Source organism: Cucumis melo, chromosome 8 (genome assembly GCF_025177605.1).
Source record: "Cucumis melo cultivar AY chromosome 8, USDA_Cmelo_AY_1.0, whole genome shotgun sequence".
Classification (NCBI taxonomy): Eukaryota; Viridiplantae; Streptophyta; class Magnoliopsida; order Cucurbitales; family Cucurbitaceae; genus Cucumis; species Cucumis melo.
Genome location: NC_066864.1, coordinates 21,942,646 through 21,954,470, shown reverse-complemented (window position 1 = coordinate 21,954,470; position 11,825 = coordinate 21,942,646). Strand labels below are relative to the sequence as shown.

The following is an 11,825-nucleotide window of genomic DNA, read 5'->3' as shown; positions in this document are numbered from 1 at the left end:
TGGTTAATATTTGTGGAAGAAAGTCCAATGAGAATCTATACCAAAATGGAAAAAGGCAAAGGCCTAAAAGACAAGAATCTTTGGCCACATGCACTAATAATGCATCTTAAAAGTTGATGGTTGGCTTCAAACTCTTATCTCTTTTTGTCACCAAACTTTAAATTTGTTTTTGTTTATAAATTATTAATAATGTCGACATTTTCTTTTATATGCTTTTAATCTTAACTACTTCACAAGTACAAACACACTTCTTTCAAATCTATATTCTATTTAGTATTTCCCTTTGTATGCTTCTTCGATTCAAAACTTATTATTAGCTAGCTGTTTATTTTCTTATATATATATATATATATATATTTTTCATTTATGCCTCTTCCCGTGCCTCTTCGCTTCTTGAAAAGGCAATCTTTTAAGACTATTCACTTGGCTTCACTATCTTTAAATTACAATTTGTTTTCCTTTTTAATCATTTGACTTATGTTTTCTTGATAATTTCTTCGTCTTAACCAATATAAAAAACACAACATGCAGAGTTTTTTTTGTTGTTCATTAACAATATATTAATTACGTTTACGAGTATATAGAGAAAGAATTGTTGACATAATACAATGTAGAGTTATTTGTAGAGTTAGAATAAGGTTTACATATAACATGTCTTTCTCAACTCTATAGTAAAAATTGCATTCCAATAACTATGTTTTTTAATTAGTCTTTCATATTACTCATTTCTGATGGTATGAATCGATGGAGAATTTTTATAGTTTATTGGAGTATCATGATATATTTTGGATAGTAAATAGAGTGAAATAGAGTAAAGAAACAGGAAAATAATTATATTGGATGCAGTTAAAGTCTTGATCGAAAAGAATAGCATCAAATTATTTACTTGTTTTAATTTAGTAATATATCATTGTAAAAGAGCCTACATCTTGAAAAAAGGGCAAAAAAACATTAAATATGGGTCAGGAGATGGAAGCAATATAATATATAAATTCTGTTGGTAAAATAGTTTAATTCACAACTTAGAACTTCCGATTTTATTAACATAACAAAACCCCATTGCAAGTTTCTTCAATTCAAACATTTCAAAAGTTTGTATATTCAATTCGACAACACACTCTTTAATCTTTACCCCCCCCCCCCCCCCTTTTTTTCTTTGTTTGGATTTATCTTCACAATAAAAAAGCTTCCCCCCAATGAGTGTTATGTACTGTGGTAAAATGATGACGAAGAAAAGGATGCTTTTTCATGGCCTAACTTATCTTGGATGGGAATTGAGCATTTTCAGATATTGTCGGGATCGGAGCATTGTCGAGATAACCCGATACATTACTGTTACTAGGAGTTGGTTTGTTGAATAATCCATTAGTTGTAGTTGTTCTGAAGAAGCATTTGTTAGTTTCTTGTTGTTGATCAAACATCATCTTGAGTTGTTTCCCTTGTTCTTCAATTTGCAACTGTAGCTTCCTTTGTATCTGTAACAACAACAACAAAAGTAAAACCCAATTATTTTAATTCTTGCTTTCATAAATAAAATAATTTTGATAATTCCCATTTTGGTTCCTACCCATACAAAAAACTTCCTCTGATTCTTGAACTTTACGAAATAAATGATTTTTAGTCGTTGTCATATATTTAAAACTATATGTATACACACACACCCATGTGTTGTGTGTTTCTGTTTATTTGGTTCGGTCGTTAGATGTCTACAATAACAAGTATTCAAAGATATTATTAAATACACTAACTTTTAAAAAGGTAATCAAAATTGGATTAAATATTTAAAATTCTTCAAATGGGAAAAAAATTATTATCATCATACATCTATATTATTACCTATTTTTTGAAATCCCGCCAAATTGGAAAAAAGAGGTGATAATAGAAAAAGTTCTCTTTTTTTTCTTAAATATTTTATTTCTTTATATATTACAATATCAAACTAAAAAATATATATACATATATCAGTATTATTACCTCCAATTGATCATGTAGACGCCTCTGAACATCTAACTGCAGTTGCAAGGCATCTTTAATTTGCATGGCACTGTCATATGTCATCATTGTTCAATTGCATTAGAGTTCAAAATCATTTTTTCATATTCGTAGTCAAGTTCAATAATCATTTAATTCTTTTAGTAACTAATTGAATTTTTTGTTTCAGTTTTTGAAAATTAACTCTAACTAACTATCAATAGAAATAGTTCTTATTGATAATTAACCGAAAAGAAATACACTTCATTTTCAAAAGAACAATTATTACAAATAACAAAAAAAGTTGAAACTGTTAAATGGACTTTGAAGACTAGGTTTTACTGCATTCCTAAATAGTAAATACATAGTAAAGAGTTTCAATTTTTTTTTTCTTTTTTTTTTTTTTTTTTTGTATTTGAAAATTGATTTTTAAAAAATACAAAAACATAAGGAATATAAAAGGAAAAAGTGAGAAGAAACTCACGTTTTGGCATCGAGTTCTGTAACTTCATTCATGCAGTTCCTTCTATCACACCTCCCTGCATTACAAACACACTTTTGCTGAACACATCTTCATCCGTACATAAATTTCCCTATTTCTTTTCTTTTTTTATAATTCATCAAAAACTAGCTTCATCATCTATGGACATGTATTGCAACAACTAAAAATTGGAGTTGTAGTTGTAGGAAATAATCCTTTGCCCATAAGTCCCATATGTATTCAAAGCTAAGCTTGAAGCACAAAACAGAGTATGAAAATTGAAATTAAATGCTTTTTCAGTATGGAAATCTCTACTTTCTGCAGATTCTGGCATGTATTTTGCTATCCGATATTTCTACAAAAACACAAAAAAAAAAAAAACATAAACACAAAAATCAATACTTATGGGGCGAAAAAAAAACAAAAATTCAAATTTATACATTTGTTTCTTCTTTTTATGTACCTGCAAATGACTCTTCACATGGAATATGGTCAATCCTTCAGAATCCATCAGCTTCAATATTGCTTTAGGCGTTGCTTCTGTCACATTTACTACAAATCACCTCAACAAATTCAAGAAGTCAAAACCACATCAATCAGATTTCATCTAAAACTTACTCTCTGCACCACCAAGACGATTAACACAATCAACAAATTTCTCATGGAGATCTTGTGTCCATCTGATTCTTGTTTTGGCTGTGAATCCATTCCCATTGAAGGAAGATGAAGAACTTCCTGACCCAATAGAACCACTCAAGCAAGAGAATCTTGGAGAATTCGAACAAAAACTTGGCTGTGCAATTGAATTATAACAACCCTGAATTTGGAGAAAAAAAATTCATAAATGTGGAGAAAAAAAAAAAAAGAAGAAAAGGATATTATACGATTAAATGGAGCGTAAAATTACGTACTATTTGGTCTTTGAAAGGAACTGAATAATGCTTCTTGATTGTATTGGAACTTCCATCAAACACCTTGTGCTCAACGAAACTAGCCTTCGGTAACCCATTGAAGCTTCTCTTACAGAGTTGAGATTTCACAACCGATTGCAAGGTGTTACTGAATTCAGAGTCTAGACCACTTTGCTCCGCCGAATCAAGAGAGAAATTCTCCCCGGAGGATTGAAAAATCGTCGACAGCGAATTGAAAGAGGAAGAACCAGACTGGAATTGAATCGGAGGAATCCCCATACATTGCTCCGTTGCGAAAAAAGCCGAAGTGGGTGATTCGAAGAGATTGATGATAGTGGAAGTGGGTTTAGACGGACATGAATTTAGCCGTTCTGAGGATTCAACTTCATCCATGGCGGATAGATGAACACAAGCCCCCATCCTCCTGGGCTGCTGTGCCCTGAAATTTTGAGAGTAATAATCAGTAATCAGTCCATGATTTTGTTGAATTTCTTGCTTGGAATCAATTCCGTAAGCGTTCATTTACAGAAACTCGAAAGAAACAACCCCAAAATCTCCGTTTTTGTGAGGATGAAGAGAGAGTATGTAATTGAGAGAGAGGAAAAAATGGGAGAAACAGAGAGAGAGCATAAATACGATCAACGCATAGCATACAATTCCTTTAGTGATTATTCTTTGGAAGACTTGATGCGAAAGATAAGATGAATAACAGCGAATTGGAAGACAGATTATTCGAAGTGAAGAATGAAGAATCGATACAAAGGAGGAAAAACACAAAATGAAGAACAAATTGAAATGAATCTTCGTTTAAATACGAAACACTTTATTTTTATTATTATTAATATTTATTATTATTATTATTATTATTTTGGTATGTGTTGCATTTTCATCGAAAGTTGTTGTAAAACAATTTGTTATTGGGTTGGATTTATTATTATTTTATTTTGTTTGTGTTTCTTTTTCAACCTCGCTTTATAAATTATTTGTTTGTTTGTTTTTCTAAAACATATATGATTAGGATTACATTGAAAAATGTTTATGTACATTTATCCAATAATTTCAAATTGGTTAACACATCGGAATGATCATTATTTTAATGAGTGTGTTTTTTTAATAATAAAATAAATGTTTGCCCAATTGAGTAATTTTCCAAGACTTTGTTTTCATTTAATATAGTTTCTTGCTCGTCCTATCATTTCTTTTTTTTTTTTTTTTGGTTTAAATTATATTTTGGCTTTTGAAAACGTATATTTTAGTCTATAATCTTTTAAAAACAACATATTTTTTATCACTATCATTTAACGTTTTAATAACATGATGAAACCGCTTCTACATGTGGATGACTAAGTTGTCAAATTAGATAATTGCTCCTAAAAATCTAAGGTTTTAATTTTTAATTAAAGGTTGGATGATAAATTGATGCTTTGTTGCATAAATAAAAAAAAGTCACTTAGTTTTCAAGATTTGAATTATCATTCTTCACTTTCTCAATTTATGGTAGCCACATACAGTTTCATCCATCTACGAATTTTTTGTCTCATAGTTTGGGATATTTTCATGGATGTATACGCCATTATTTAATTATATTTTATTTTATTATTCTACTCAATGTTTTTCTTATTTACTTCGCGATTTCAATTAAAAATAAAATTAGCAAACAGTGGGGAAGCCACAGAGGGGATGTGAGATATTTGAGATAAAAGAGGAACAAAATTAGTTTTTGAGTTTATTTGATAAATACGTTGATTATGTTTATGTGGTCATAAAACATTTATAAAATAAATTAGGAAGTTTTCTTGATTATTTATCAATTTAAGTAATATGATGAATTTATAGTTTAATTATTCAAATATAGAAGACACATCATCATTTTCTTAAAGAGTCTACAAAATCCTAATGGTAGGGATAAAGTAAGTTTTTTTTTTTTTTCAAAAGTTTCATAAGAAACAAGATACAAAAATTAGAGACCAAAATAGGATTTAAATCTCTGATTTATTATGTTATTTTATATTTTGAGTGTAGTGGTGAGTATTCAAAGTTCTCACTATATATATAGATATATTTTTGTTAAAACTATAACGATTTGAATCTTTCTCGTTATGTTTATTTTTTTGTATATTTTTTTAAGTTGATGGTTGTATCAAAAAAATAAACAACTACCTCGTAATTGATGGAAAGTATACATACGCAACGAAAAACAGGGATTGATAATTTTACTCTAATTGCAACTAAACTTAAATTTAGTGATTAACATGCATTAAGCACAACTCTAGTTTAAGGCCAAAAGAAACATTTACCTTTAAAGCTTCCTGATGCTCCAAATCTTCTCACGAACACAAACCCAGAACCACCACTAGAGAAGACCCGCTATACTTCAGATTAAGAACCGGGTTGTGGTACCCGTCAAATGAAGGAATTAGAGAGATATGGAATTAAGTTTTGATAATGAAATTGGCCAAAAAAAGTCTCTTTTTAGCTTGAAAAAGAGAACTATTTATAACCTAATTACATGCATAATTGCATGTAATTAGTTAACCAAGATCTCAACACTTTGTATTCCTCTAACATTTAGTGGAATTACTCACCATTCCATTTTCTCTTTGGATATTCCCATTCATTTTGGTCAAGGGGCAAAATGGTCATTTGACCATTTTTAGTCAAAGTCAAAAGTCAACCTTTTTGAATTTTACCTTTTAGTCCGTCTTTACTAATTCTAATCTTCTAAACATGAATCTGCATTCATTTTTTTTCCTAAATTTAAATCAAATTTGAATATTAAAGCCGGTCAAAGTTTGATTTTGATTTTTTGTAACTTTAACCATCTCCATTATTTTGAGCTTTCGTATATGAATCTCTATTCATATTTTTAATATTTAAATCATATTTAAACATAAAGCTCTTGCTCAAAGCTATAACTGACTATTACATTCCATGTAGTTGTCGGTTTCTCTCTTTTTACATAATTCGAACAATTCGAATTATTCCAACATGTTGTTCTAAGTTAATTCCATATGAGCTAGGAGGGGAACCTAATGGACTTATAGATCATGGGCTCCAACAATCCGAGATTAACTGGGTAAACATTTTTAGACCAAGCTAATCAACATTCGTTAACTAACGAGTCATTCCACTAAAGTCTCGTAGCTGCACTCCCCTCACCATAGATATATTTCTATCCATTTGATATAATCATGATCAGTAAGTTAATTATTCACAAGTTGTTCATAACCTCGGCTCGGTCAAAATACCGTTTTTACCTCTGAGACTACATCTTGTTCCTTAAGTCCCACTGATCCACTGATCCCTATTCACCTTGATATTAATCCATGAAGACACTCTTCAAAGGGAGTTTGCTCATATGCATGGCCCAAAGCCCTGCACGGTGTGAACTCTTAGGAATGCTGGAGTTATAAGTACACTACTTTTCTCTAGCTGAAGTGCTATAAGATGATTTCAAGGGTATTTGAAGCTTTAGGATTATATTTAGGCTAACGTAAATAAATCCTAAGTCTAGGTAAAACATTGAGAGGGTGAACGATAGGCTTGAAACATCTTCTGAGCTTCAAATCAGCAACTTCTTCTTCCAAAATGAAAAATTCAGCCTATACTTAACTCTAATGACTTTAATAAATTACAGGCTCTTTGCAAAAATAAAATTAAGCCACCAAGAGGGCTATTTACAAAGATTAAAGCAAATAAACAACTTAATTTAGAGCCAAATCTAAAACTAATCTATTTTAGTTCAACCATATCAATTTATCACATACATTTTAAGAACGCACCATATGTATATAAGTAAAGCTAAGCATGCTCGGATACCACATGAAAGAAAAACAACAAAAAACATGTTGTAGCGGAAGATATAGATCATGCTTTACTCTATATGCATCTAAACGATCTAGAAGTTAACAACCACATGCTATGCGATGGTCCTAAGCGAGGAGCCTAAAAGGTAAACGAAGAACTTACCTTTTATAGTTCTGAGCTTCTTCTTCAATCCAAAGCTTCTTCTAAGTCTGAAAATCACGAACAAGGACAACCACGAAGTTGACCTACTATGCTTAGGACCAAGAACGGAGTTGTGGGACTCGGTTTTTGAAGTAAAACTTAGAGAGAAAGAAGAGGTAGTGAATCGCTTAGGTGGTTTTTCAGAAGAACATCCTCTTTTCTCATTCTGTAATGAGAAAAGTTTTATATGAAATCTTCATGCAAATTACATGCAAATTATTTCATATATGTTCAACACCTCATTAATCCTATTAATTCTTAATGGAATTAATGGCTTCAAATTCACAATAATTTGTCACATTTCCCATTAACCGTTAATTAATAGAATAATTAGTCAAAGAGCATTTTGGTCAATTGACCAATTAAGTCAAAGTCAAACTTTGACTTTTCTTAGTCAAAAGTCAACTTTTTGACTTTTTACTAATTTTCCCTTCTTGACTAATTCTAACCTCCTGAATATGAATCCACATTCATTTTTCCAAAATTTAAATCATATTTGAATATAAACCCGGTCAAAATTTTGTTCCTTAAAGTTAAAAGTTAACAAGTTGACTTTTACAACTTTGACCGTTTCAAAACTTTTCAAGTTTTAAATATGAATCTATATTCATATTTATTTAAATCATATTTAAACAAAAAGCTTAAAATTTATTTCTACCGACTTATATCTTATATATTTGTCGGTTTCTCTCTCTTATCTTAATTCGAACAATTCGAGTTACTTCAACATTTTGTTCTTAGTTGAATCCATACGAGCTAGTAGGGGAACCTAATGGACCTATAGATCATGGGCTCCAACGATTTGTGATTAACTGGCTAAACTCTTTTAGACCAAGCTTAATCAACATTCGTTAACTAAAAAGTCATTCCACTAAAGACTCTTAGTTGCACTCCGCTCACTATAGATATATTTCTGTCCACCTGATATAACCATAATGGGTAAGTTGATCCTTCACAGGTTGTTCGTAATCTTGGCTGGATCAAAATACCGTTTTACCTCCGAGATTACATCGTGCTCCTTAAGATCCACTGATCCACTATTGAACAATTGGTTTAAGGTCCAACCTATAAACCAGAATTCTTCTTGGGCCAATGAGAAGGTGGGGCCCCTTGTTCAAGACTTGGATTCAGTTCTTAAGGGAACAACCTATCTACTATCCCAGAAGTGGGTAGGAGTGAATTCCATCTTACACCCTATGTCCCTAGTCATCCACTCGATCTTACCCCTGAAATGGGAGGCTTATTGGGCCAGCGATGTTGAGTTGCCCTCACCTATGCAGATCTAAGGATAATACCGAATGAACAAAGTTCATAGTTAGCTCAAGATTAAGAACAAGTTACCTAGGTCATCATAAATGAAATAGTTAGTTTATAGTTTATGGTGTTATAACTAAAAGTGACTATTTCGTGGTTCCAGTCTTATGCAAACCATTTACATAGGATGCCCCCACTCCCATGTCTCTACATGAACGATTCAGGATTACATCGTTTGTACTAATTACGGAGCGGGCAGCATCCATAGTGTTTTTTTCATAATAAGGCGTCCAACTTTATTCATATACTATAGACTATTTGGGCTATTAACTTGAACTTAATTCATGTTTATGTCTCTACATAAAGTTCAAGTGTATTTGACAAACTCATTAAAATAGCCTCGGGACCTTAATTTATTGGTTTTAAGATTATAGCATTCAATAATAAATTTTATTGAATCAAATAACAATGTATAAGTTTTAGGACACAAATTCAACATTAATAAAATCATATCTTAATAAAATTAAATATTAATTAATTAATTAATTAATTTAATTAAATCATATTTAATCAAAACTAACTTAATTAATTAAACAATTAATTAATTGTATTAATTAATTTCCATATTAATTAATTAACATGCATACTATACATTATAACCATTATAGCATACTTTCAATGCATGAACATGTTAACCTATAGTGGGGTTTTAAATCTATATGGCATACTATATGTACATACAATTTAAACAATAATCAAAACATACATTAAATGTATAATTAATTAGAATACTCTAAAATGGACTGGTTTTGGCTCCTAATTAAGCTAAAAACTAAATTATTACAATAATAATTTGGTGAAGTACATAAACCGCTCCCGAACTACTGATCGTTTAGGGCAAGCCAGATGAACACGATCATTTAGGGCAGACCGGATGAACACGATCGCTTATAGGTAAACGATCGGTTGTCGGGTTTAGCTTTGGGTCTGTCTTCAATTTTCTCCAGTAAAAACAGCTTTGCTTTCTCCCGATTGAAGAAATTACAACCTAATTTCAACTTTAATGACTCCAATAAAAAAAAACTTTGAATACAACAATTATTACAAATTCAAACCTACTTTACGGCCAAAACCATAATATATCCATTTTAGTTCAAACCACAACAATTTATCAAATAAATTCAAATACCCACCATATGCAAATGAGTAAAATAAGCATGCTCTGATACCACATGATTGAAAGCATACATACGCAGCGAAAAACAGGATTGATAATTTTACTTTAATTGCAACTAAACTTAAATTTAGTGATTAACATGCATTAAGCACAACTCTAATTTAGGGCCAAAAGAAACATTTACCTTTGAAGCTCCTTGATGCTCCAAATCTTCTCACGAACACAAACCTGGAACCACCATTAGAGAAGGCCCGCTATACTCTAGACTAAGAACTGGGTTGTTGTACCCGTCAAATGAAGGAATTAGAGAGAGATATGGCATTAAGTTTTGATAATGAAATTGGCAAAAAAAATCTATTTTTAGCTTGAAAAAGAGAACTATTTGTAACCTAATTAAATGCATAATTGTATGTAATTAGTTAACCAAGATCTCAAAACTTTGTATTCCACTAACATTTAGTGGAACTACTCACTATTCCATTATCTCTTTGGATATTTCCATTAATTTTGGTCAATGGGCGAAATGTCATTTGACCATTTTTAGTCAAAGTCAACCTTTTTGAGTTTTTACAATTTTGTCCGTCTTGACTAATTTCGATCTTTCTGAGCATGAATCTGCATTCATTTTGTTCCTAAATTCAAATAACATTTGAATATTAAAGTCGGTCAAAGTTTGATTTTGATTTTGATTTTTTATAACTTTTACCATCTCCATTATTTTAAGCTTTCGTATATGAATTTCTATTCATATTTTTAATATTTAAATCATATTTAAACATAAAGCTCTTGCTCAAAGCTATAATCGACTATTACATTCCATGTAGTTGTCAGTTTCTCTCTCTTTACATAATTCGAACAATTCGAATTATTCCAACATGTTGTTCTAAGTTAATTCCACATGAGCTAGGAGGGGAACCTAATGGACCTATAGATCATGGGCTCCAACAATCCGAGATTAACTGGGTAAACCTTTTTAGACCAAGCTAATCAACATTTGTTAACTAACGAGTCATTCCACTAAAGCCTCGTAGCTGCACTCCCCTCACCATAGATATATTTATGTCCATTTGATATAACCATGATCAGTAAGTTAATTCTTCACAGGTTGTTCGTAACCTCGGCTGGGTCAAAATACCGTTTTTACCCCTGAGACTACATCTTATTCCTTAAGTCCCACTGATCCACTATTGAACATTTGGTTTAAGGTCCAACCTATAAACCGCTGAATCCCTCTTAGATCATTGAGAGTTGGGGCCCCTATGTTCAAGACTTGGATTCAGTTCTTAAGGGAATAACCTATCTACTAACCATAAAGCGAGTAGGAGTAAATTTCGTCTTGTACCTTATGTTTCCAACTATTCACCCAATCTTATCCTTGAAATGGGAGGCTTATTGGGCCAACTCTAATGATTTGCCTTCACCTATGCAAATTTAAGGATAATCTCATGAGAACAGGAGTTCACAGTTAGCTCCGGATTAAGATTAAGTTACCTAGGTCATTGATAATCGAGATAGTCAGTTTTAAACAGTAAACGATGTTATTACGTAAAAGTGACTATTTCATGACTCTGTCTTATGTAAACCTTTTACATAGGATGCCCCCTCTTTCATGTCTCTACATGAACGATTCAGGATTACATTGTTTGTATTATCTATAAAGTGGACCGCATCCATAGTATCTCTAAATAAAGCGCCCAACCTTTATTTTGTATACTATAGACTATTTAGGCTATTCACTCGAACTTAATCCATAGTTATGTCTCTACATAAAGTTCAAGTTTACTCAAAATAGTCTTGGTATCTTTGTTTATTAGATTTAAGATTATAGTATTCATTTTCTCAATAACGACTTTATTGAATAGAATATGATTACAAACTACGAGTTTTAAGACATAAATTTCAACAGCAATATCATGAGGAAGAGTCATTGTAAACTACTCGATATAGAAAGCAAAACGAATTGAAGACTCTCAAATCTCCTATGCAATTTAGTGCACCAATACATTCTTACATGACGATCATA

General features: G+C 31.3%; 1 protein-coding gene across 2 annotated transcripts; it reads right to left on the bottom strand.

The window, feature by feature from the left end:
* Positions 1 to 1,009: 1,009 nt before the first annotated feature.
* LOC103486080 (myb family transcription factor PHL5) lies at positions 1,010 to 4,138 on the bottom strand. 2 transcript variants are annotated; one of them, XM_008443906.3, is made up of 8 exons: positions 4,018 to 4,137; positions 3,364 to 3,802; positions 3,071 to 3,269; positions 2,916 to 2,992; positions 2,768 to 2,807; positions 2,456 to 2,510; positions 1,975 to 2,044; positions 1,010 to 1,475 (listed from the first exon to the last, which is right to left on the bottom strand). In XM_008443906.3, the coding sequence occupies exons 2-8, from the start codon at positions 3,781 to 3,783 to the stop codon at positions 1,254 to 1,256; spliced, it is 1,083 nt and encodes a 360-aa protein (XP_008442128.1). In that variant the 5' UTR covers positions 3,784 to 3,802; positions 4,018 to 4,137; the 3' UTR covers positions 1,010 to 1,253. The 2 variants fall into 2 exon arrangements, with proteins under 2 accessions (XP_008442128.1, XP_008442127.1); XM_008443905.3 differs by having other exon boundaries at positions 3,364 to 4,138.
* Positions 4,139 to 11,825: the final 7,687 nt, after the last annotated feature.

Bases quoted from the DNA above. Each gene is read 5' to 3' on its own strand.
- LOC103486080 (XM_008443905.3), bottom strand. From the start codon at position 3,885: ATGAACGCTTACGGAATTGATTCCAAGCAAGAAATTCAACAAAATCAT. The intron at 3,270-3,363 runs GTACGTAATTTT...CTCCAAATTCAG, and splicing joins TTCCTTTCAAAGACCAAATA to GGTTGTTATAATTCAATTGC. The intron at 2,993-3,070 runs GTAAGTTTTAGA...TAAATGTGACAG, and splicing joins TCGTCTTGGTGGTGCAGAGA to AAGCAACGCCTAAAGCAATA.